Consider the following 27,456-nt stretch of genomic DNA (forward strand, 5'->3'; position numbering starts at 1 on the left):
CTTCTCTTTCTCTGTTTGCTGGCTAGGTTTGAGGTTCTCTTCTGTGGCAGCGTGTAGGAGAGACCTGAAGATCATCTTGCGCCTCAGCTTGCTACAAACTGCAAACAGCAAAATGACAAACAGGTAAAGCCAAAACAGTCCTGCTAGCTTTTTCCACCCTCACTGACCAATGAAGGTCAAAAGTCTGAAGAGGGCAGAAGGATGCATTAAGTTTTGGTTGTATCATTTCTGCATAGGAGAAATTTTTTATCTACTCTGGTTTTTATTTGCTGAAGCTGGAGATGTGAGCGTGTGTGTGCTTGGTGCAGCAGAAGATACATCCTGTGAGTAAAGAGAGAAGGTCTTTGAGCCAGGAACAGTAGAGTCAGTATGTGAAGGTTGGTTGTTTCACTGTAAGCAGACAAGTAGCAGGTTTCCAATCGGCGACTGGGAGACAGGGCAGATTTACTGCATGAGTAAACACATGAAGTGGCATAGGATGAAGTTTGTCGGGTAGAGAGAGGTCAGGCTGTTGGGATGAAGGAATGGGTGGCAGACGGTTGATTGCAGCATGGAGTAAGCGGGCTGTGAGGGAGCAGTAGGAGGGCAGAGTGGGAACAGCAGTGAGAAGTCTTTTGTGAAGTAGGGCCTGGACTAGGTGGTTCGTTGTGTGAGGCTGTGAAAAGTGGGAAAGACGCTCGGCTTGGGGGCGGCAGCTGTTGCTTCTCTTTTATAAATCGAGAATGGGGTGGTAACGAGAGACCGAAAATAGGCAGCGAAGGGGATGGGAACGGCAGTGAGCGGAGAGGATGGCAGCGTGTGGCCTGCTATTTAAAGCAGTGAGCGACATAGAAAGCGATGCGGAGGTATGTAGCAGGTAGCGAGCGGTTTGGGGGTGGAAGCAGCAAACCAAAGGTCCACGTAATAAAGTTTACCTCCTACAGTTCGCCTGTGCGGGAAAAACAGAGAGGGAAAACAGAAAGGGAAAACCAGAAGACAGAGAAGGCAGGAGGTGATGTTTGTACCGAGGCAAAGCCCTGTGGGACCCGCGCTGTTCCCCGTGAGCCGCGTGCAGTTTGTTGCTCGAGGGCGGCTGCGCTGTCCCTGACCCGCCGGGCTCCGGTGACCCGGTTCCCACGGCGGCCGGCAGGGCTGCCCGCGAGGAGAAGGGAGCCGGGATCAGCCCGCGACCCCAGCTCTCGGGGGAGGAGTTCCAGCGGCCTCCCGGCTCGGCCGCGCCACCGCCCGGGAGAGGCGGGACGGAGCGACGCGCCCCGGAGGAGCCGCCGCCGAGGGCCGGCGAGCGGATGAGCGCCCCGCGGAGCCCGGCGCGGACGATGCCCCTGGGCGCCGCTCTCCCGAGCCGCGGCCGCGCGCGGGCTCCGGTAAGGGCTCCGGTCAGGGCTCCGCTCCCCGCCGGGGGCGGCGGAAGTGACGGGCGGCGCGGGGAGCCCGAGCGCGGGGGGCAGCGCCGGAGGTAAACGAGCCGGGGCCCCCGGGGCGAGGCGCAGGCGGCCCGGGCCCGGCGGGGGGGGCGGCTCCCCGCCTCCCCTGAGCGCCGGCCGCGGGGAGGAGGGAGCCCGGGGTCCCCCCTTCTTCTTCCTCCGCCTCCTCCCGGCTGCGCCTCGGCCGCGGCCCCCTCTCCTCAGCCCCCCCGGCGCCTCCCTCCGCCGCCGCCGCCCCCGGCTTTATGGTACACGGAGGCCGCCGCGTCTCGGGCGCCGCCGCCGCCGAGAGGTAGGTGAGGCCGCCGCCCGCCCCGGGCCCCTCCCGGCTCGCAGGGCCGCGGCTCCGCCGGCCGCGCCGCGCCAGCCCTGTGGGGCCGCCCCGGGCCCGGTGCCGCGGGCTCCTCCGGCGCCGCGCTCAGCTCGGGCAGCCGAGTGCCTGCCCCGAAAATGGATATTTCAGGATCGGCGGCGCGGGGGGAAGCGTCTTCGAGCAGGGCGGGTAGATCGCTGCTCAGAGTTGGTATTGGAGCCGTGGCCTGGTTTTGGTGGTATTGAAATATTGCTTCAAAAAATAAAGGTGTTTCTTTTTAATTATGTTTTTTATTTTCTCCTTTAGAGGAGGAATAGGGGAGCCATAAAGCTGTTACTGGATAAAAGGGCAGAACTGAAGTCTGGTTTTCTGTTGACTTCCTTGTTAAGTGAACTTGTATCTAAGCTCTTTCATCGTTACTCCAGTTCACTCAGATCTCCTCAGCGTACCACCATGCGCCAACTTCCTTTCTGCCTTTTTCCTTCCAATACTTAGCTAGCATATTTAATTTCTAACACATGTCCTATAAACTTTCCTGTTGTCACTCATCCCCTTTCACTTTTCTTAATTATACTCTATGGCTGGTTTGGATCTCCACGTGTGTCGATTTGCCTTTCAGCAAGCAAAGTAGAACAGATAACTGCTGAGCTCACACTGGAGACAACAGGTCTTTTTCATGTGTCTTGCTGCCAGTTTGGTGAAAATTTGTGGAAATTTAATGTTTCACATTTCTGTCTTTATGACAAATAAGGTTGACATTTGGCAATGTGGTCAAAAGCCATGTGCCTTCAACAAAAGGCACAATCTCAATCTCGGTTTCTCAGAAGATGCTGAGAGTACTAAGTTAGCAATAAACATCCAGAGAACAAAAAGAAAATGGCAAGGGGTATTTCAACTATCTTAATTTAGATTAAAATTATTTCTACTAATATAGTTTAAATATTACTTGTAGCTTATAACCTTTTTATTATGCTCAAAGTTTGTCATGAAAGGTCAAAGGCTTTGATATAAAAAGCATGCTTAGATTTTTGCTACTAAGAAATACATAACTTGTTACTTTTCAGTATAAATTATGCCACCATTTTCATGACAAATACCTTCACAATGAGAAAAATCCCTCTTTGTTAATATTTTTTTCCTTACATTTGGAAAAAATAGCCATTACATTAGCCACGTATATATGTGTGTATATATATGTAAAAGGAATGTTGGCACTCAGGATAAAACAGTCTTGTCCCCTTTGAGAGCAGTGGCAAATCTGTAGTTTTCAACACTACCATCATTTAACTCTTGGGTATTAGTGATACAAGGCTTTTTAGTTAAAGATAATTCTCATTCTTACATACATATTAAAATATTTTATGCTGGGCACCTGCTCTGGTATCATCAAATGTAACTGGAAGACCATTGAGCTGAGCTCGCTCTACGTTCGGGAGCGTGTTTTTCCGTACAGGCATAGGGGTGCAGTGATCTTCTAGCCAAATGGTTTAAACTGTCTCGATGTTTATGAAGTGTAGTTACATCATCCGCATAATGGACTGATAAGATTAGAAACTAATGCATATCTCATTGATGGTAATTCATGAGACGGAAGCTGGGTTTGGATTCTGTTAGGTGAAGTTAAACTGATCAAGTAACTACAGCTGATGCATATGTCTGGCAGTCTTAAAATGCTTGTCAGGCACATGCTTTCATCTGAAGCCATTTGATAGTTATTCTTAAGCTTGATTTAAGGGCTGAGCCAGGGAGCGTATTGTAAAATGGAAAGTTTCTGACATATAATCAATTAGTACTCATGCAAATTCAGCATATGTGAAAACTATATTCTTCAACAGTGTTTTAAAACAAAGTGGTTCTGTTTGTGTGTGTGCTTGTAACATTGTGGATCTTTCTGTGCAGAAAGACTGAATTGGATTGTAGTATAATTTTTTAGGAATGGAGGTTAATATGAGCTGAGAAACTTACCTGTTACAAATACGTGCCTGTGAGGGCACCAACACATCTGCTTGAGTTAGAGGTTTCACAATAAGAACACAGAGCAAAACGCTCTCTCCTGGTATTGTACCCTGTGAAGATAGCTGAAGACTGCTCATCAGGGTTCTAGCAGACTGAGTGACGTGTACCCATACTGAGCTGAGACATAATCTGTACTGAGTTTTGGTATGTTTGGTTACAACTGGTTCTGATAATGTTTGTCACATAACCGCAGTGACATCAGAGGCAAATGATATAAGTATTGCCATTTCTGTTATGAACTGTTGCAGATCACTTGGAGATCGCATCGTGGGCAGATGCATGCCCCTGAGAAATTCTTCATGCAGTATGGACAGTTTTTAGGAGTATTCAAGTTTTAATTTCTAGAGTTCTGGCAGTCTGGTTCCTCTGACCAGCTGGGATCAGTAAGCTCTTGACTCCTCGATTCTCAAGTAATGCGATGGTTTTAGAATTCTCACTATGGGTTTGGTAGAGTCTTGTAATGTGAACCTACCATTGTGTTTATGATAAATTGTTTCCCAAACTTAGCATACTATTGACAAAGGATTTTATATAAAATACGTGCAGACTTGGTGTGTTTGTTTCCTGTGTTTGAAGGTGAAGGTTTTGTTAGCCACTATTTATTGATCTATGTCACTTTTATGTCATTTCTTCTGTTGCTGTTAATGGGGAGTTATGATGAAAAATGATAGTTTGGACAAGATTTATTGGTTTTAGCATCAAACTGAGTAAAAAAAAATTGAATGTAGGGATAAATTCTTTAACCTGTAGAAACGAATATTTATACACTCATTACATTCTCACTCATTGCAGTACACCTCATTCAAAGGCCTAGTTTTTAGTGATCATAGCATCTGCAGTTGTGAATGTTTTGCTTGTATATGCAAATGCCTGTGTCTCTTGTATTTTCATACATGTGTATAATATTTGACTATGCAGAAATGTCCTATTTGTGCAAGGAAGTGTTTATTGTAACAAAATTTAGGTCAGAGAATTCTGCTCAAAGCAGTCTTTGCTGTGCACCTCAGTAAATAAAACATATGTTACAGCTTTAAAATTTGCACTTAAATGCTTGCTTTTGATGGATGAAAGGAATAGGGTAGGTGGAACAGGTACTGAATTTTTAGCTCTGTTTTAATACTTTGTGTAACCAAAGTATGGCTCTGTATGGTGAAATACCTTTTCATGTAACTTCTCAGTGTTCTATTATGTGAAAATCTGTTGTTCAACTATGTTCACATATGTAATTTCTCAGAATTTCCATAAGGTGTAGGTAGAATGAACAAGAAGTTCAGAATGTGTAAACAAAGGAATCTGCTAGTTCTGAAGGAACAGCAGTAAAGGAAAGCAGAAATCTGCCTTTCATCTGGTGTGCTAGAGTTGTTATTGTCAGTATTTTCCTAGAACAACACATTTCTATCCCTAGAAAGTGCATATAAGCTTACATATTGTATAAACACACTTATTTAAAGGGCTTTTTTTTCAGGAAGTACTATTTTGGATAGGTTTTTGAATCGAGCAGTGTATGAGCCAAAAGCAGGTATTCTGTAACTTCCTTCTCTGTAGCCTGTGCATTTGGATTCCATTTCTTCTTCTTGTGACTAAGAGCCTCAGGCACCCTGAGGAAATAAGGTTCTCCTTGTTTAGCCAGAAAAGGCAGTCTGGAACAGGGTTTTCAGGCTTTTTTTATAGCTGCGGAATAAAGATGAGAAATCAGTGTTGCAAGTAAGTGCTTTTACAATCGTGATGCATTGTGTGCTAAAAGAGGAAGAAATGTCAGAAAAAACTAAGTAGGTTAAGCATATTTCTCTTTGGCTTTTCAGCAGAGACTCTTGCTTCCTGTGCTGCATTATAATGGTCAGCTCTAGTGTGTATGGAAAAATGCAGAACGTCAACTTAGATTTTTTTTTTTACCCCCTTTGTTGTTCATGCATTGAAATTTTTTGTTCTGTTTTTCTTCTAGACCTCTGTAGGCTACATGTGTTCCTTAGGATTAAGTGTGCTATTGTGATTTTCATGAGTGAAGAAAATCTAACTCTGAATTTTGTGTTTATATTGAAAATATGAAAAAAAATCATTATGTTATTGTCCTCTGGGAAATAAGCTGCAGCATTTGAACAGTGCACAGAATTACATCTAAGATTGCAGGTCTGTGTGTGGGAGGAATGGCATAGCTGTGCTTTAGAAAAATTACTTCGTTTGAGAGTATTTTGTATTGCTTTTTTAATATTTGATCTATCACATTGCTATTTGCTTTTGACTGAGGACATGAGCTATAGAAATGAAGACTTTTTTCCCCTGTTGAATATAATAAACGTTTAACCGTCTGGTTTCCCAGTCTTCATGCTATTTTAACCCCCTTGTGAATTTGCACTGGTCAATACATTTTTTTTGTAGTAAAGAAAAATATATCTGCTGATGTTGTGCATTGCTATATGCCAAAAAATTAGTATTTACTTCTTTTATTTAATGCAGGAAGACAAGTAGTCTTTCTCTCTTTGCTCGTAGAATTCTGAAGCTATGTCAGATGGTGTTATGGAGAGGTCTTACTGGTTTTGTCTCTACTTAATAATCCATTAAATGCCATCTGATGTTTGGGAAGAAAAAATATTTTAACATTGAAAACTGTTGATTTACTAAAAATAATGTAAAAAAGATGGTTGTAAAAAGAAGGGTGAGGTGACTTAAACCCCCACATTATTAAAACATTCTGAAATAATAATTTCAGAGTGTTGACCACTTTGTTACATCTTTGTTACAGTTTTGCGGCTGACTTCTGGTTTTAATATACTTCTAGGGAACAGCCAGTTTTAGTGAGGTGTCAAAATCTGAACTCTGAAAGGTGCTCCCTAAATGCAGGGATGTTTTTAAAATGTATTTTGGTGATTCCTTACATTTTTTTTATAGGTTTAACATTTGAAGTATACTAACTTGTATCTGATTTGTGTGTGTGTGATTGCTGTTTAGTCAGAATTAAAAGGATGGTCGCAAAAAGAAAAGTCGCAGTGCAGACACTATGGAAAAGCAACTTAGTCATAGATTGGTTGAGGTTGGAAGAGTCCTCTGGAGGTCATCTAGTCCAACACCCTCTGCTTAGCAGGACTGCTGTGCCCAGGAACACTGGAGGTGCTCCTCTGGACCTGTTGCATTTACTCTCTGCTTGCTGTCAGTTGCCAGCTTATCCTTTTTGCTGCTTTGAGGACAGTGAAAGAGGCCTTTCAAAGCCATCTTATATAAAGTTAATTTCTTTCCTTTTACTTGCAGAGTACCTATAATGTAATTATCTTTCTCAGGTTAAGGGGAAAGACACTAGTACATCTTTGGAGCTTACTGCTTTGGTTCATATGTGTTGTTCACGTACGCAGTAATGTATGTACTCTTTTGAAGAAGTTTGTTCTGTGAGATTGCTGCCTGCATGAGCCTGTGTGATGGGAAATTGCATTATTTTCAGTTCAATATAAGTTGCTTCAGTCACCCTCAGAATTTCTACCTTTTTTTTTTCTGAATATACCATGGTTTAGTAGTGGACTTGGCAGTGTTAGGTTTACCATTGGACTCAATGATCTTAAAGGTCTTTTCCAGTAAACAATTCTGTGGTTCTGTTTTGTTCTGTTCAAGCCTCACACTTGCAAATACCGATTGTCCATTGATCTTGAAATTGAAACTGAGCCATGTGCCCTAGTTGCTCTGCCAAAGAAATGTAACTTACACAGTTGTGCTATCTGAGCATCCTAGTAACCTTTCAACATCTTGACCAATTTCAAGCAAAACTGAGAGATAGTTGTTTCAAGTTGGTGTATATTGAATGGAAACAGGTGGCCCTTTAAAGGCAAGTGACCATTAAAGCTCTTGAACAGGAAAGACTGAAGTATGAGCTCAGCTGTTATTAAACATCAGAGAAGTCTGTGTGTATGTGTTTGTGTGTTACAGGTGCTCTACTGAAAGACAAAAAACTCCTAAAAGTATTAATGTTTGTCTTTCTGATATCGAATAAAAGGATAACTAGAAGCAAAATCCTGAAAATTCTATTTTTATCCTTCCTTGGCAGTTTGTTGCTTGTTTTTGAGGTGGTGAGAGTTAGTAGAGTAATTCTTTCCTTTACTGCTCTTACATAAGAATTGGCAATAACCCAGACAAATATTTAATGGTAATTTTTCTTTCTGGTAGGCATGTGCTGTTTTCAAGAATAAGGGACTCGCAGTATGAAGCTCCAGAGCAGTTTATTCTTTGTCTTCAGTGATGTTGAGGGAAACGTGCTATCATGGATACTAGCGAGAAAGCAGTTGGATTGTCAGCTTTGTTCTCCTGCTGCTGCTCTTACTTTCAGGAGTTTGAATTTTGTCGTAAGGCCTTAATTTTCATGAATACTCCCAGAATTAACTCTGTTGTGCACAGAACCTGTCAGCAGGCTTCAGCAATGTGGGAGCAGTGCTAATTCCATGACGTACAGTTACAAACACCCACTCACCATTTTAGTTTTGCATAGACAAAGAATATCTCCAAGTTTGTTTTCTGGGATGAGTGCTGATAAATTAAGGAGAGGAGATGATTATCTGTTGATGGAGTCTAATAAAATATGTTCCAGTTAATGGCAGCAGCTGGAATGTGATGCTTGAAGAAGTGGGGAGTAACATGGTGCCTGTTCTCTGAAGTTGTGAAACCTGAGTCAACCTAGAGTCACTTCTGGGACCATATATTGCTGTAAATGTTCTATAACCTTGACAATTAGCAGATATTTAAATGTGTTGATGTTGGTGTTATTTAGCTTTTCATGTAGGTTACCAGTGCCAAAACATTATTAACTTTAACTGTTACAGGGAGTTCAGTGGTAAATGCAAAAATAACTAAGTGAGTGTTGCAGTGTAATTTAAGGTGGGATAAAGTGAAACAAAAATCGTTGAGCAATTTCTAGTAGCTGATTATTGCCAAAAGGGAAAAGATGTTACCCTTCTTCCCTGTTCCTGCTCATGTGTGATGTCATGCCTTCTGGATCAGGTTGGTTCTTCTGCTATACTCTCGCAGTGTCAAGTCAGAAATTGGCTCACTGAAAGCTCTCTGGTTTCGATGTTTTGTGTGTGCTGGGGGGTGGTGGTGTTTGTTTTATGCCTTGTTCTGTGTCTCCCTTCCCTTTTGCGTTGGTTTAGTTTTCTGTAAGGTTTATGAGTTGAATTGGCTTTCTAGAGCAGTCCAGAGAGCCCCAGAAATGAAGGAGGCAGCAGGAGCTCAGACCCTAGAAGGGCAGAGAAGGGAAAGTGGAGTGTGCCTTCCCCTTTTTCTTGGTGGTATATTGTTTGATGGGTTCAAGCTACCTCATACAACTTCACTGTACCTAAACCCAAGGAAGATGAGCAAGATTGTGATAAATTCCTGATTTTATTGATAGAGTTTTTTGTTGAATTGTCTTCCTTAACTTTAAAGGAGTAGGATCCTGCTAGTCTTTAATTTCTTTTTTGGCTTATTTGCTGTTTGACTGTAACTTGCACGTAAGTAACACTATGCATCTGCAAAATTTCAAATGCTTAATAAGCAATTAAGCTTTGTTAAATGCAGTATACAGAATATTATTTACTCTGACCTAATCTTGTCAGTGCTTTCTGTTGTCTTAGTATATTGCATTTTATAAATCTCATCAGCTGATTAATCTCTGTTAATAAGAAAAAAGTGTGGGGAAGGGACTGTGTTGTTGTAGGAGAAGTGAGAGACACAAACTTAGATAGTATCTCTGAAAATGTTAGGTTTCCTAGAAATAACTTTTGAGTAAATTTTATGTATATTTTTAAAGAGACAAGATTTTTTTGGTTTATACCTCGTACAGATCTACTGGAGCTTGTTTCTGAAATTAAAGAAGTTTAACTTCTTTTCTGAAACCTTTCATATTCAACAAAAGGTGTTTTATTGCTCCCCTAAGGTAAAAACTTTAGAAGGATTGAGGGGTAGGAAGAAAACCATGGCAACATTTTTAGCATTGCATTATTTGACCACTTGCTTGGAGTGAGGAGTCACTTTGGCAATATTCTTGTTCTTTACCCTATCTTTTAAAATGAGAATATTTTGGGGGGAGAAGTATTTAAAATTTGTGTTTTAAGTTGTTTTTTAAGTTGAATTTTCATCTGAAGAGAAAACAGAAAGGATGATTAACACTTACAAGTCTTAATAAAACAATGTCAGTTAGGATTTATTTAGTCAAGAATAGCTTGTGATATGTTATTAGAAATAACAATTTATTTTTATTTTTATTTATTTATTTTTTCTTCCCCCCAGGTGATTCATGGCAGGGGACGTGGAAGGGTTTAGCTCCTCCATCCATGACACCAGTGTCTCTGCTGGATTCAGAGCACTGTATGAGGAGGGATTGCTTCTTGATGTCACACTTGTCATTGAAGACCACCAATTTCAGGCCCATAAAGCACTGCTTGCCACCCAGAGTGATTACTTCAGGATTATGTTCACAGCTGATATGCGAGAACGAGATCAGGACAAAATCCATTTGAAAGGTCTCACAGCTACAGGCTTCAGTCATGTCCTCCAATTCATGTACTATGGAACTATTGAACTGAGTATGAACACTGTTCATGAAATCCTTCAGGCTGCCATGTATGTCCAGCTTATAGAGGTGGTAAAATTTTGCTGCTCTTTTCTCTTAGCTAAAATCTGCTTAGAAAACTGTGCAGAAATTATGAGACTTCTGGATGATTTTGGTGTAAACATCGAAGGAGTCAGGGAAAAATTGGACTCCTTTCTGCTAGAGAATTTTGTGCCACTTATGTCCAGACCTGACTTCCTTTCATATCTGAGCTTTGAGAAGCTCATGTCTTACTTGGATAATGATCATCTGAGCAGGTTTCCAGAGATAGAGCTGTATGAAGCTGTTCAGGCCTGGCTGCGCCATGATAGAAGACGCTGGAGGCATACGGACACGATCATTCAGAACATCAGGTTTTGTTTGATGACACCATCCAGTGTTTTTGAGAAGGTTGGTGCATTTGAAAAGCAATAGACAGGATTCATCATTTAGGTAGGGCAGCATGTCTTTAAATAGGTAAGATTCCCAAACCTATTAGGAGGAACAAAAAGATAGCATTTATTTTTCTAGTAAATCTGTAGAAGACCAACATCTAAAAGTATTGTCATCTGATTATTAGACGATAGTATGTACAGTGGCTGGAGAACAGGTAGGTTTACAATACATTTTTTTAAAGCGACTTCATATGGAAGGGACATTTTAAAATAAGGTCACTTGTATCAAGTTTTATTTAGATCCTTTTTACTGTTTTCCATAAGTTGCTGCTTGCTTTCGAGATATTATATAGATGTGTACAGTGTGTAGGGCATATATCATGATGTTTGTTATCAGTATAATCAAAACATAGTGACTGTAGGTGTTATGTGTTTTAAGTACTGACTTTTTTTTTATTTACAAAGGAAAACTAGCATCTGCTGTTAAATCTGCAGGGTGGTGGTGGTGGTGTTGTATCTTCATTGCTCTTGCTGTTACACAGCAGTTGGAAGTTGGCTCTGATCCTGCAAAGTTACATGTGCATTTGGTTCTACACAAGGCACATAATACAATCAAAAGTTATTGATGGTGTGAAATGTAATTATTTACTTTAAATATCGGAAGAACCTTTGTAACAGGTGATCTAAAATTCAATTACTTGTTCTATATATTAAGATATTAAAAGAAAACTTGCCTTGTCTGTTGAAGAACAGACAAAAATGTTTTCTAGTTCTTGAGCATCTCTTGAGTGTTTGTCTGCAGTAGGGAATTATAAAACATGGTAAGCAGCTGTCTCCCACCCTAGTAACAGTAAGGGTATTCAGGTTAGGAATTACGAAAACTGCTGGTTTGTTCTAACAATGTTGATTTTGTGTGGTAAGATACAACTTTAACCTGTGTATTTTTCACTTCTTAGTGAATTAATAGGATTTAAGCCCCTGTGTTTTTGTTTGGATCCTTGAAAATTAATTTCCAATATATATTTTTATTTTGGTATTTGGTGAATATATGGATAGGTTTGTATTGTTCTTGGTGGTTTTAAGAGTTACTGGATCATTTAAGCAGTAATCCTTACACTTATTTGTATTTTAAATTATAGAAGGTATTCATTACTTCAGAGACAAGTGAGTTTTTCATATTTTGGGGTTTTGTGTGTGAATTGAGTAGAGGAAGTTATAGTACTATATATTATTATTATAATTATTATATAATTATTAATAATATCCTATATTATCGTGCCGACATAAACAAAATATATACCTAAACATATTTTAGAACAGCAGTGTAATGTTTATATTGGGTTAAAACATTTCCAAATAGGAAGAGCTGGACTCTGAGAGACACTGTGTAGTATCTTGGTTTTAGTAATGCTTTTACCTTGTTATTACATAATTTAAACCCTTCACTAGGAAAACTGATAGGATTTAGAGTATTCATTCTTAAAGTCAGTCTAATATAGTAAGACTTGTAAAAAAGTCTGCTTCAGATCTGTAATATTTTGGAGTTCAAGTTCAAGCATCAAGCTGAATTCAGTTAAATATCTCTAAGTGCAAGTGAAAAGTATATGTTGGTCTTCAGCATTACACATAGCTGTAACTTCTGGAGCTGATTTTGGTATCAGTGTCTAATACTGCATATGGTGCTTCTGGTGTTTTTATCTTGCCAGTTACGAAGTGTCCAGATAGGTACAACTGAAGGACAGAAGTTGCTTTCAGCATCCTAGTTTATATATGTGCATGTAAAAGCTTTATCTGTGAATGCCCTTTCCATGAATTGTGTGTGGAAACAGAAAGAAGCCAGTGCAGATTCTGGAGTAGGACAACTCAGCAGAGGGAAGCACAGCTAAATAAGTATGTCATTTGTTTCTGCACTTAGGAATGTATTTGTGTTTTGCCCTGGCGATAGACCATTGAGTAATGCAGTATGACAAGTGACAAAGGACAACTGCAGTTGGAGCAAACATCAAAATATAGACCATGTGTTCTTTGTGGTTTTTTTTACTACAAGAGTATGTCTGTTAAGTGTTCTGGCAGTAACCTGAGAAGAACTCTGAATTCTTTCTTCTGTGTGTAGAAGGGGGAAAATATTGGTAAAACTGTTTTTTTTCGAGATCTGCAAACAGAATTCCCTCTTTTCCTGAAGCCAGCACATACTAAATGCCTATGTGAATGTACCAAATACAATCTGAGGTTGACTTTTACAGTTCAGTGAACTCTGTATTTGCTGGCTTGTCATATGTGCTCTTATATAATCTTTCTAATACGCATTTCTAAGATGGCTGCCATTGTAGTATATAAATAACTTAACTTTGCAAGTCACAGTAAAGATACTTTTGGCCTTTTAAGCTATTCGGTTTCTTAGCTATTCGGTTTCTTACTTTTTTTTTTTTTTTTTTGCAAGTGAGAGTGATTTACAGTCTGAGTGGGATGGCTTGTCCGTTAAACGATTTGATGAGTGACTCTAGATTTCTAGATTTATACCTTGAGGCTGACATGCATTAGGAATGAAGGTGCAGCTTTCTTTACTTGCTCTAAACTGCACTGGAAGAACTGCTTCTAAAGTATGAATAGATACTCCTTTTGTTCCTCAGCCCTTGGATATAGATGTATGGGGGGAAATGGAAAGGTATATGAAGTAAGGCTTCGGGGAATAGTTTGAAAATAAAGGCAAAACATATGGGGAGAAGCACAAGTTCCACTACCCATATTACACTTTCCTTCATTTGAAACATATCCGTGGCTCCATTAAGTCCTGAGCGAGGTTGAAGATAGAAGTTGAAGGGTGTTTCTCCTAGGAGGTTGACTTCCTCTGTGTTATTGTAGGCAACAATGTAATGATTTCTTTTAATACACTTTTTAAGCTCCCTTTAGTTTCTGTAGACTACTTAGACTGAACTATTGTTTCAAAACCTCTGTCCTTGAAATCAAAAGTTTTTTTTCATGTCCAGTCTGTAGGGTTTGTTATGACTCGCCCATACGGATTTATAAGGTCCCTGCTTAGATCAGGAAGTTATTAATCACTAGATGCATCAGCTCCTGCTTTAGAGGTAGGATGAGTAGCACATTATCTTTGAGTATGTGCTTTCCTGTGCCTAGAAAATAGTAACTTTTGAGAAGATGTCATCGTAATTTTATGTCATTGTGACTTTACCTTTGATAAATGTTGAATTTATATTTTTTTTTTCCTCTCTACAGCTTCGTATGCTGAAGTTTAGAATAAGAAGTGTCTAGTGGATGAGGTTAGTGGGCCTCTCATCTTAAATAGGTGCTGCACTTGGTATTTTTATGTCTAAAGGTTGTCTGAATTCTGTTGTATAGATTGTTGGCTCCACTATATGAGAGATTAGATTTGAGTTAGATTCAAGGTAGATTTTAGCTTGACTCTGATAATTTTTCTTGCCAATTTCTGAAAGGGAAAGCAAAATACTCCATTTGAGGGCATTGTCCTTGCTTCACAGAGGCTGTGTTGTTTTATATTTATATGGCTAGGTTGAAAAACAGTAAGTGATTTGTAGCACTTGCAGAATAGCTCTTCAAAGCTGTATACTGCTACTAACCAGTTTTCGTACTGGCCTTGGGAGGTAACTAGGTAATGACCCATAATATAAAAAGGGGAAGTTAAGTACAGCTGCTTGTCCAGTGCTAGGCATACTGATGTTCCTTTGCAAAGTAATTTTGGTTGCTGCTGTTTTAGACATGTGTCACTTTTTTTTTTCTATGTTACTGAATATTGATTTGGAACATGTGTGGTGACATTTTGGTGATGTTGACAGGCTTATAATTGTGCTTAGAATATGGCCAGAGATAAGTAGATGTGAAAATAATAAGATTCTAGTTAGTAGGATTGATAGATCTTTAGTTTTGATTCAGCGTATTTTCTAGTAAAAGATCAAATTTTTTTGCAAGTAAAAGAAAAAATTTGAAGTCTGATAGAGAGACCATCGTTATTCACTGAAAAGGTGTAGTATAGCTTCTGTATATGTAGTAGCTGAGTTTGGGTTGTATCGCTTACACAATCAGAACTGACAGTTTTACAAAACTTAGGTAAGCACAATTTTATAACCTTTGAAATAGTTCTCTGCTTATGTGACTAGAGGTGACAGTCACACTATGACCCATCCAAATTTTTCTGGTTTTTTTTTACCAGTTCTACAGAAGGTACCAAGCTAACATCTACCCCATATAATAACATTATAAGATTTAGTTACCAGGTGTGCAAATAATAGATGTTTAGTTTTGGCATTTCCAAAGTAGCTTTTTTTTATGGCCTCCATAAATCATGGAATGGTTTGCTTTCGAAGGGACCTTCAAGATCATCCAGTTCCAACCCTCCTGCCATGGGCAGGGACGCCTCACACCAGACCAGGCTGCCCAAGGCCCCATCCAGCCTGGCCTTGAACACCTCCAGGGATTGGGCAGCCACAGCTTCCCTGGGCAACCTGTGCTAGCGTCTCACCGCCCCTGTAGTGAAGAATTTCTTCATAATGTCTGATGTAAATCTTCCCCCTTCCAATTTAAAGCCTTTCCCCTTCGTCCTGTCACTATATGCCTTTGTAAAAAGTCCCTCCCCAGCTTTCCTGTAGCCCCTTCAGGTACTGGAAGGTCACTGTAAGGTCTCCCCAGAGCCTCCCCTTCTCCAAGCTGAACAACCGCAGCTCTCTCAGCCTGTCCTCATAGCAGAGGTGCTCCAGCCCTCTGTTCATTTTTATGCCTCCCCTCTGGACCTGTTGAAACAGTTCCATATCCTTATGTTGGTGATTCCAGAACTGGACACAATACTCTATCTGGAGGCTTAACAAGAGTGTAATAGAGGGGGTGAGTTGCCTCCCTTCACCTGCTGGCCACGCTTCTTTTGATGCAGCTCAGGATACGTTTGGCCTGGTTTTGAAAGCTTTTTCCGAAAACCCGGAGTAACAAAAATACAAATAGAGCTATAGCTGTAATATAGATAGAAATAGTATGTAATACAGATAGAAAATTCTGAAACTCACATAGCTGCTGCAGCTAGAAAAACATGCATTGCAATACAGGAGAAAAATAGGCATTGATTATAGCTGCGGTAATTTGGAAAACCATTAGTTTTTACTGAATGTTTCACTGATTCAAAATGAAGAAGAGAAAATGCATTCAAGCTCCAATTTACAACGTCTGGAGGGATGATGGTGATTTTGGTGAAGTCTTAATGGTTTTGGTATTGACTGCCTAGGGGGTAAGTGGAGAGGTGGGATGTTTTAATTATTTTCTTCATCATCTTTTTTTATGGAATGACACATTTGATTTTGACCTTTGCTATTCCATGCTTGTGTAGGTAAAAATCTCGCTGTCAGCCACTGTAGGTGATGCAATGAGATAGTTCTCAGGAGAGCTCTTTGGGAGCTCTTGCTTCAGTGCTGTGCCCCAGCAGAACCCCTGTAAGAAGGTTTTGTTGAGAAAACTGAAGAGAAAGAATTGGAAAGAATGTAAAAAATCATGAGAAAAGCTTTAGCACTTGGATTAAATTCCTCTTTTACAATGAAGCTGGGGTTGGTAAAGAAGTCTAACTTAAACTTTCTTTGAGACCCTTCAGCCAGATAACAGAATAGGCTTTCTTTACACTTTGAAAATGCTCTGAAATGTTTATATTTTTTTATCAATTCAGAGTTTATAATGTACTCTTAAGAACCTGCATTTGTTTTACTTCAAGGTTCATCACAGTTAGTGTGTATTTCCATCTGATTTGGATGTTTTGCAGAAACTTCTGAGCATTCTTTTTAATTGAGTATCTTGGTAACTAGGTGCATGTTCCTTCTAGAGCTTCTTCATTTGAACTTAACAGGAGTATTGGTCCGTTGGCAAGCACTTAGATATTTGTTGATCAGCTATCTGCTACTACTTAAAAGTAATGGTAGAAGCCTACTTCAGAACTGTGAGGGGTTTCCTTCAGCATATTTTTGGGTGCAAGTTCCACAAAAGGCTTGCTGATGGCTGTGTTCTTTAATCTACTGAACATAAAATACATGCGCAATATACAGTTGTGGTTTTATAGCTAAACACCAGAATTCTAGTGCTTCTCTTTGTTATTATTATTATTATGCACACAGGTAATTAAAAGCATCATGAAATTATTCAGAAGTGTAGATGTTAGGAGATTTTTCCTTACTATGAACTGAGTAGGACTTTCAAATTATTCTGGAAAATTTCACACAAACTGTGTGAATGTGAAAGTGGGCAGACTGCCCTACATTTGCTTTGCCTTCATTTGCATCAAGCAAGTGTGATCAGTCTGTGCTTTCATATAGACATATCCGAACATTTACTTTAGACTGTCGTTTGAGCCTCAGGAGAAGTACCACTCCTGTATGGCAAAGGTGGTGGTGCTGGTGAAAACTGGAATGCTAGAAACACTGATATTTTTCCTCAACGGTGAAGTCTAGGAAGTCTACAACTATCTTTTCTTACCGGAATTTAGATAGTCTATCATTCTGTTTTGTTTTGAGTTTTTTGTTTGGGTTTTTTTTCTGATTATTGTAAGAATTCCTAATGCGTATATATTCTCATGTTAATCTCTTCAAGATTGTTCTTGTAGATGGCTTCCCCTGAACTTCAGTCTGAAAGAATTGTTTATAACTGGTAGCTGGCTTTGCTTCTTGATGTCTTTCTAGTTTAAGGTAAAAGATGGAAGCTTTGCTTTGGTATTAGTGCCTTTGTCAAGATAAGTAGTAGTAAACTGTTAATTGATTCCCAGGTCTTGAGATTCAGTCTCTTGAATTAGGAGATATTAATTGTTTCCTTTTGCATGCCCTCATGCGGTAAGATTCAGGTGATGTGAAGGAGTAGATTGGTGAGGATACATAAGGCTTATTTTAATTCCAGTTTCTGGCTGGCATTTCATTTCTAGAAATAAAGATGGAGTTGTAAATGTTGAGAGGCGAAATGAAAAAAACATTTTCCATCTCTGCCAGACTTTGCTGGCATGCTTCACATTGTAAGGATGTTGATCCTGTTGTCCTCCATAATCATCTAAGAAAACTTGAAATGCATATAGGTGGAACAGAACTCTTTGTTTAATTCGAAAAATGGTAGCTCCAGTTTGGGAATGTGTGAAATAGTTATACTGTTTTAGGTTTTGAAAGTTACTTTTAAGGATAAAGTAACCCATCCATGGTTCTTTTGTTTTGTTTTGTTTTTTAACTTCCTGTTTTCTGTAACCTTTAAGGCTTTCTATGTTTGACCGTTTTTCTGTGCTGTGGTTCTCCTTACACCCTCCCTCCCCCCAGCCCATCTTCTGGACTTTGTGTTCAGTCTTTTCAGTCAAGCAAGGTGTGTGGCTTATTCTAAAAAATGCCACGTGAACTTGTCTGGTGTTTTTCATCTGTTCTTTATTTGCCGTAAGAAGATAGAAGAGTTGGACTTACTGTGGGTGTTTGATAAGCACTATACTTAAGTAAACCTTTTTGTTCCATCATCGCCCCCAGTAAAAACAGTCCAAAGAAGTTGGATATTGCTCCAAGAATAATATATTAAATCTGTGTGTGACCATCCTCTTTTTTCCAAACAAAGATAAGTTGATTTGTCAAAACAAAGTGTGGGGAAAGAAAAAGCATAATAAAAAAGATTAAATCATTATAAGTCTCGAGCTATCCAGGGCTTTACAGTGGTAGGTTAGTATTCAAGTTTTTTTAAAAATCTGGTGTGTAAAACAATACCAGAATCTGTATGAATCATGTCCTAAAATGTTTTTAAAATCTTTTGAGCTGTCATTAATCTGACAACAGAATGTTTTAATTACTACACAAGGAAGAGAAATGATTAACAAAAGGGTAACAAAATTTGAATAGTGCATGTTTATGGAACAAGGAACTATTTTATTCACAAGATATAAAGAACATTCATTTCCAAATTGCTTTTCATATACAGGAGAACTCATACCACCAGCCCCTAGGTAAGTGGTGGTACAGGCTTTTGTCGCTTGGGACACGGAGTAGGAAGGTATAGGGGACCAGATACTGAAAAACAGTAGCTTCTGATGTTATCTTGTGGTTGTTTTGAAATTTCAAAGCGTCACGGCAATTTTTCATAGCACTGCTTCTCGGAGCTGGTGGGAACTAAAGGCGTTCGGAGTGTTTGAAATCAATCCAGTGTTATGTGAAAGAAACGGGGTTTTAGGATCAAATCTGATAGAGGGTTTGTGGATTTGGCATATCTAGCAGGTTTTTATTTGTTTTACAAGTGTAATTCAGAATGCTGTGTTAGACCACTGTCATGGTTTACCCCCACGTGGCTTGATCAGCAGCTAAACGTGAGCAGTTGCAGTCCAAATCCCCAGCTCCCTGACTGGGAAAAGGGAAGGGGAAATGAGAGAAAGTGTCTTGTGGGTTGGAAACTAAACCAGCCTTAATGAAACAATAATAAAAATAAGGAAAATACTGTTAATAAGAGAATAGTAAAATACATACAAATATATGAAATTGAACTTCCCCTCTATGACTACATCACCACAGGTGCTGCAGAGCAGACACGGGGAAAGGTCCCAGGCTGAACTTAGTGGCAAATGGGAGCTGTGCTCAGGAGCTGGTTTCAGGAATATACAGGTCCAGAATCAGGGGCAAAACCACAAAAGAGGTCTGCATTAGACACCTGCCATCAAAGAAGAGGGCTTGACACTCATGGTCTCTCAGTTTTATACCGAGTATGATGTACATGGAATGGAATACTCTGGTTTTGAGTTACCTGTACTGTCTACCGCTCCCTGCTTCTTTCCCTTATGGCGTTCCAACAACTTAAGGATTACTTTCCACAGGGACAGATGTAAGCAGTGGCCTTTCTGCATACCAGTGCCCTGTGTTATCACTTTTAGAGATAAACCTTGTCTGAAAAACACGTAGTTAACTTTCAGAAAATGAAGTTACGTAGACGAGATGTAGCTGAAAAGTTAGAAAATCAATTCGTCTTTCATTCAAGTCAGAACAACCAGGCTGTACAGGAAGAGTGAAGCCTCTTTGAGTCACTCCACAGTGACCTGAGGGCTACCTGGAGCTAAATTTATTAAAATGTTCAAGATGGGGATATATTTTGATATTCTCTTGGGACCAGCCTAGGGAACTTAAATGGGGAGCCTAGATGAGAGGAGGAGTCAGGCGTGGAAATGTAGATTCTTAGAACCTCCTCTTCTCCCCAGTGCCAGTAAAACTGAGCAAGGACAGCTCTTTCCAATTTGAGATGGCAATGAGAAGGAGCACTTCACTACTATGTGCTAATTTCAAAGGTTCTAACTCTCACCTGGGAAGTGGAAGTTCAGACGTACCTCCACAACTTACCAAATAAATCCACAACCAAAAGATTATAGGTTGAGGTGTTTTCCTCTTGTGTTAAAGGTGTTTGTTAATGGAGACTCACAGAGGGGAAACCATAACACAGAGGGATAATAATTATGACAGTGTGATCATGTGTTCAGAGGGAAGGTGTTTGGGTACCTTCCCATCCGACCTCAATTAAATCGCCCTGTGTGCAGAGGCCAGCATTTGGGAATACGTGTTTGGGCTTGGTTGTGAGAATTCAGCAGAAATTAAGATTAGGGTAGACACTGGTAAACACAGTATGGGTGCACAAAATGTTTTTCAAAACCAGGAAAATAGTACATTTTTTATTTAGACACTTCATGGATTAAGAAGATAAAGAGAGGCTTTATTTGGAAGAAGGAATAATGATTTTTAGACAGGGGATTTCAGTTGTGCCTAATTCCATCTTAAATTCTGCATGTGAATATTCTGCTGTAAATGTTAGTTACTGCTATTAATCGCTAAATTACTTTCTGGATTTTGATAATGGTACATTAGTTTAACCCTTCATGCACAGATGTCAGTTGCCTGAATGAAAATAAGTCAAATAATCTTCTAATGACACAAGTAATTTAGGTTTTCTGGATTGTTTCTCTTGGTCGGAATTTTAATATGTTTTAACTGTATTCATAGGTAAAAACATCAGAGTTTTATCGATACTCCCGGCAGCTGCGACATGAGGTTGACCAAGCCATGAATTACTTTCATAGCGTTCACCAACAGCCTTTGATGGAAATGAAATCGAACAAAATTCGTTCTGCCAAACCCCAAACTGCAGTATTTAGAGGAATGATAGGACACAGTATGGTAAACAGTAAAATTCTTCTCTTGCACAAACCAAGGGTCTGGTGGGAACTAGAGGGTCCTCAAGTACCTTTACGACCAGACTGCCTTGCCATTGTGAACAACTTTGTGTTTCTGTTAGGTGGGGAAGAACTGGGGCCAGATGGAGAGTTTCATGCTTCATCCAAAGTGTTTAGGTATGACCCAAGACAGAACACTTGGTTACGAATGGCAGACATGTCTGTTCCACGTTCCGAGTTTGCTGTTGGAGTTATTGGGAGGTATGTTTATGCAGTGGCTGGGAGAACCAGGGATGAAACATTTTACTCAACTGAACGGTATGATATTACTGAAGATAAGTGGGAGTTTGTGGATCCCTATCCAGTCAATAAATACGGACATGAAGGGACTGTGCTTGGTAACAAGTTGTATATCACTGGTGGAATTACATCATCTTCAACTTCTAAGCAAGTGTGTGTTTTTGATCCCAGTAAAGAAGGGACAGTAGAGCAGCGAACAAGGAGAACGCAAGTGGTCACTAACTGTTGGGAGAACAAGTGCAAAATGAATTATGCAAGATGCTTTCACAAAATGATTTCTTATAATGGTAAGCTTTATGTCTTTGGTGGTGTCTGTGTGATCCTGAGGGCCTCCTTTGAATCTCAAGGCTGTCCTTCTACAGAGGTTTATGACCCAGATACTGATCAATGGACCATATTAGCTTCTATGCCAATTGGTAGGAGCGGTCACGGTGTAGCTGTTCTGGACAAACAGATAATGGTTCTTGGAGGCCTTTGTTACAATGGTCATTACAGTGATTCCATTCTCACCTTTGATCCAGAGGAAAACAAATGGAAAGAAGATGAATATCCAAGGATGCCATGCAAGCTGGACGGCTTACAAGTCTGCAGTTTGCACTTTCCCGAATATGTTTTGGAGCATGTTAGACGTTGCAGCTAAAACAGAGTGAACTGCTCCATGAAATACAGAAAGCTATACCCAATTTGTCAAAAAATACAAACCAGTTGAATTCCTTCAGAGACGTTACCTTGTGCATAAGAGCAACTGCTAAATGCTTAAGGGAAACAGGATGTACAGGAGAGTACTCACCAAGTTTATTAGAAAAGCCAATAGTTGGTCTGATATTGTAAAAGCTTTGTTTCTTTTTTAACAGATTTAACTGTAAGTAGGGGAAAAGAAAAATATATTTTTGAGTGTGGTTATTTTTTTTTGTAACATTTTATGTCCATAATACTGTCTTCTGTCTTTTTTTTTATGGTCATTATATCACTATGCTTCGCAAATAAGCTGAGATTAACAAAGTATTTGTGGAAGGAAGAAAGACTTTTTCATTTTTATTGAGCATCAGAATAAAAATCATCTGTACTAGGGTACAGCTGGGCTTAAAAGAACAAAACTAAACCATTTCTGTATTTTATGTTGTCTTTTGGGTGCTTTTCCCATCAATTGCTAATTATTCTCAAATCTGCTAGGTTTTTTTTGTTCTATGTATGTTGAAGAATAATCTTAACCCCCTTGCATGGTCGTTTTCCTGGTTTTGTACAGTAGTACCAGTAAGTCTGCCAAAATGCAAATTATACACTTTTCTACTAAATTGAAAACAAAACATTTTTATATTCAGAACACTATTTCTATGCTGCCTTCTATTGTCTGCATTGTGTTTGTGGGTGAGTAAAAAATATATATATACACACATGCATACACTGTAAAAACTATATAAATACATCTTTTTATGTATAGTTACAATATTATATTTTAACTAGTGCACAGATTCAGCCATATCTGTTGAATTTAAGGTATAATACTATTCTCTAATGAGTTAAATAATTCAGAGTTCTTGGGTAACTGGAGGCCTCGCTTGGTATCAAAGTATCTTATCTTTAGTATATACTGATTGATTCAGTACCTCTAAACTCTTTATATCAATGTTACATAATGAACTGTTGATTGTTTGTTATTTCATAAATTATTTTTTAAAAGTAAACACATCTCACCTGAGTTTCTTTTATGTTTAAATGTGCTGCCCAGTCTCCTTTTTTATGAAAATGGAAAATGTCAGTAAGCAAATGCTGAGCACTGATTTGACCCGTGATTGTTTTCAGAACTGGATAAACTACAGTTAATTCACAGTACTTTGCTTGTACTTGACTTCAGTATGAGTGTTTTGTTTGTGCTTGTACTGGAGTGGTGTAATCTTTTTTTTATTATTATTATTTTAATTATCGACTGCTAAGAGCTGCTGTGTTTTGAAACCGTGGAGTTAGATGGTTGAATGGTTAGTACTGGTTATGTTTCTTTTACAGAAAACCCTACACAACTGTAGCTACTGACCCTGGAGTGCCTGAATTGAGATGTGTGGTCCAAGAGGACTTTGCATAACTCCATTGTGTTGACTTGCACATATTGCTGACAGTAGACTGCTGAGAAGTAAATAGTAACAGTAATTACATTCTGGTTTTCTTTAATGGTGTGAAATTAGCCTCTTATTCTAGAATCTAAAGGAGAGATTTGGAGAAGTTGAAGACTTAGTTCAATTGTGTAGGGGCAAAATGCTGAAATGTGCACCTGCATATTTTGTAGACTCTTATGCTGCTGTGTTTCACTTTAAGCAGTAGATTTTACTTTATATGCAGCAATGCAAAACTACTTTATTTGGCATCTTCCAGTCGGAAATCACTGTAGAAAAGGAATGTACAGTTCTCAGGGAGTTCAAAAGAATGCACTTAAAAAAGGGACCAAAATCACCCTAAATTTCCTGTGTTAAAAATAACACTTACTTGCCTAAACTAAGTGTGAAATAATAGACAGAAGTTAAAGCGTGTCAAACTCCTCATACTTGTATTTTGATATTTTTGTAGTAATTACGTTATAGGTTAAGATGTGAGGACTTGGAGCTGGATGGCAAGTTGGCAGTTTTGTTTTTTTCTTTGATTAGAAATGATCTATTGTTATTTTCTTTCCACGTGTTTCTAAAAAAAGAGAGAATGAATGGCATCATAGCAGTAGTAATAAGTTACTTAGACCAGTCGTGACTGGTCCAAATATTGATATTCAGCCTGATGCAGACTAGTTCACATTTAAATTTAAGTCTTTTTTTTTTTTAATCAAAGTTCAGTTTACTGAATTAGAGATCTAATTTACTTTCTTAATAGCATAACTTGAAGCCATCGTGGCTCACACTAAACCTCAGTTTCTCTGTGACACTTGTGTCTACATTGCCCTGTGTGGGTGCAGAGTTAAACTGACTCCAGTAGGTGCTGGCTATGTGCAAGTAAAAAAGGTTCTACTGTACATAGTTCATGGAACTATGGGGCACAATAAAGCAGTTTTTCTAAGTTGTTTTTAATTCTTTTTGTCACCAGCTCATTCCTTGAAAAGTTTATGGGGCAGCAAAAACTCATCCTGCTTGAGGCTTTCATGGGCATGTTACATATAGTATGTAACTTTTACCTAGGGCTAGTCTTGGGGATGGACGTGGTTCTGGATATCTGGCCTTCCATGATTCAGGTGTAAGAAACGGACATGGACAAGACCTTATTAAAAATTAGGGTGGAGGTGTCTCAAGCTACGTTTTTGAGTCTGCATTTAAGCACCTTCTAAAGTTCTGTGTGCTAAGCAACTGCCACTGAAGTCATTGGTGAGTATTGACACTTGAAACGTGAAGAGCCAGGTCATTTTTAGGTGCTCTGCTTTGAATTTAATATTTATCTTCAGATGCCCAATTCTGAAGGAACTTGTTTAGTATTGTAATAATAATTATTCTGTGACGTTCTTAACTTGAACTGTTCGTTTCACCTTCCCTGAAGTTTTGTCTCCATTGTGAAGCTGACTGTAACCTTTTGAGCATTACATATGACTGGAATTTGTTTGGGTTTAGAACATGTGGGGGTATGCAAGAATATTTTCTTAATTTACATTTCTACCATGCTTTTATTGTTACAAACATGAAATACAAAACTAGCTTACATTATGTTTTCCATTGTGATGAAACTTTTGAGGCAGTTACTTTATATATATAAAATATGTTTCAATTTAAAGTCTCTGTGTTTGCTTTTAGTATTTAGCTCCAGATAATTTAGAGTTTAAATAAAAACAAAATTAAACTGGCTAGTGAGAACTGCCTATTACTGTCAAATTTTGAGTATTGTGATCACGTTAACGTGAGTTTTAAAAACATAAATGCCTTTTCTTGGTCAAGGAAAAGGTAAGTTATGATCTTTGATTAGTAAGTTGGAGGGGGGGTATTTCTTCTGTTCCCACCCCACCCATAATGAAATACCTGCATATTTAAAATTTAACACAACCTGCTTTTAAACAGCAAGTGCACTTGCCTTTTCTTAAAAAGGTGGACATAGTGAGTTACAGTCTAGTTTGAGGTTTGGTTTTTTTCCACATTCATGGCAAAAATGTATCAGCTTCATGTCTTAATTTAGCAACTAGCTTCAGGAGGAAATTTTGTTTTCAAATGAGTCAGAATAGCCAAAAAGCATAGTGCTCCTGTGAAGAGGTTGGACACTGCCAGTTCCCATTCTTCATGCTGTTATATTTGGGTTCAAGGGGACAGATAATTTTTTTCCTAGCATAAGCTAGCAATAGCTCACTTTTCCCCCACAAAGTGTTGATAGTAGATTCCCAGTGGGAGGCATTGGGTAGCAAAAAAACATTTTGGAATTTTTTTCCCCACTGATCCAGCTGGAGGAAAGCAGTACTTGATTTTATGAAGACTGCTGTTCCAGAAGGCACTGCTAGCTCGAGGGGCTATGTGGCAGCATAGCATCGACCTGGCAACCTGCTTTTATGTCATTTCTTTTTGAAAAGTGTGGATGCCCTGGTTGCTGCAATGCTGTTAGGACTTAGGCTCTAAGGATTTTTGAGGTGTGTATTTCTCTAGTTTGAGGTTTGCAGCCAGTTTTTCTTGAGGACCTCTTACCTTACAAACCCAAGTGCTGCCTTGTTTCATGCTGATAATAGGATAACTACTTTCACCAGGAACAAAGCTTCAGTTGACACCCAGGAAGCCAAGGATACGATTCAGCAAATACAAATTCAAATTATTTTAAAAAGAAAAGCATTGCTTAGCTCACTATGTCCATTCTTCTGCAAAGGAGGGTAAGCACTATGGGGAGATGCTAACAGCTCTTAAAAAAATAAACTTCAAGCTCGTATCAGCCTTTGTATGAAAAAGTCTTTTTAGAAATAGCCACATTTGTGGAAATACTTTGCCTTTTAAATATATTTTTCCTTATAAGAACAAGTAGCGAATTGGGCCCCTGGTTCTTCTAACACTTGAAATGTGTACTCCGCATACGTGAACAGTTCAATATAAAGAAAACAGAAACCTGTAAGGTACTTAAAGACAACGGTGCAAATATCAGCCTGTGTTAAAAGTGTTTATAGGGCTGGGGGGCATTAAAGAAAACGTCCATCCTGCTTCTCCTTGCCTTAGTAAAAATGTACCTGGTGAAATTACTTGACTAAGCGTGGTCCGTCACGTGTGGCAGGGCTCACTGAAGGAGAGTGGGAAAGAACATAACTGGAAAGCATGTGTAATCTATTTAAAGTGAAGCTTGTTGGTGTCCTGTAGCTGATGCTTTGAGATTTTAATGTTTGCAAAACAGTCTGAAGCTGCTTAAAAGAAATACTAATGACTACTTTTGCATCTGTATTCTATTTTTTAAAGTTGTTGAGTAACTTTAATGTTTCTATTCATGTGGGTAAACTTCATAAAACATAGCTGTATGTGGCAGGCAGCAGAAAAACTGACTTGTTTTGAGCACAGCCTTCCTGGATTTCCCTCTACTAAATTTTTTTTTCCCCACTTCCCAAATTTCAATTAATGTTTATATAGTATTTTAAAAATAACTTTCAAAGATCAATTTCAAATACTGTTGGATTAATATTAAAGTTAACAGCTAGGGGAAAACCACTTCTATTTGCAGATGGTAGTTTTTATTTATGGCTCTGGAAAACTATATTTTAAGTCTAGAAAGTAATGTTATATAGGACTGTAAAGTAAGCTATTCTTAGGGGGCTTTAATTAACCTCAGTGGGACCCATCTAACTTTTATGTCAGTTCTGGGAACAGGTGAAGGGCGAAGAGTGAGCTATGTTTTTATTTTAAATATTTTTCCCTATATATTGTTATTTTTTTAGATATTTTAAAAAATAAATTATTATATGCTGGAGATTGCAATTCCACTATAGTATCCTACTTGATCCCAGTGTACAATATCATATTGTTTGTATTGAAAAGAATGTATTTGATAAGTATTTCATAAGTTAACAGGAAAAGTTGTTTTCAATCTCTCCTGTGTTTGTGTCTAGCAACTGGAAATACTTTTCCTTCAGAAATTTAAAATTATGTATATGACCATATATGTACATTTGGATTAACTATCTAATGGTGACTACCCCAGGGCTGCTATAAATTTCTCTGAATAATTTAAAAATTGCCTCTTTTTAACTGTTTTAAAGCATTTTTTTCTTGTCTTTTCTTGGCAGAAGGTAATTTTCCCTAGCTATGGATACAGTATGCTTGGACTTCGTATGTGCGCTGTTCAGTTTTTAAACTGAAAAAAATGTATAATATATGTATAAAGAAAAGTGT

General features: G+C 38.8%; 1 protein-coding gene across 2 annotated transcripts; it reads left to right on the top strand.

The window, feature by feature from the left end:
* KLHL15 (kelch like family member 15) lies at positions 1-26,818 on the top strand. 2 transcript variants are annotated; one of them, XM_069873699.1, is made up of 3 exons: positions 1-123; positions 9,994-10,705; positions 20,679-26,818. In XM_069873699.1, exons 2-3 carry the CDS (start codon positions 10,001-10,003, stop codon positions 21,786-21,788), a joined length of 1,815 nt encoding a protein of 604 aa, XP_069729800.1. In that variant the 5' UTR covers positions 1-123; positions 9,994-10,000; the 3' UTR covers positions 21,789-26,818. The 2 variants fall into 2 exon arrangements, with proteins under 2 accessions (XP_069729800.1, XP_069729808.1); XM_069873707.1 differs by lacking the exon at positions 1-123 and adding an exon at positions 1,697-1,716.
* The last annotated feature ends 638 nt before the right edge of the window (positions 26,819-27,456 follow it).

Source organism: Phaenicophaeus curvirostris, chromosome 1 (assembly GCF_032191515.1).
Source record: "Phaenicophaeus curvirostris isolate KB17595 chromosome 1, BPBGC_Pcur_1.0, whole genome shotgun sequence".
Taxonomy (NCBI): domain Eukaryota; kingdom Metazoa; phylum Chordata; class Aves; order Cuculiformes; family Cuculidae; genus Phaenicophaeus; species Phaenicophaeus curvirostris.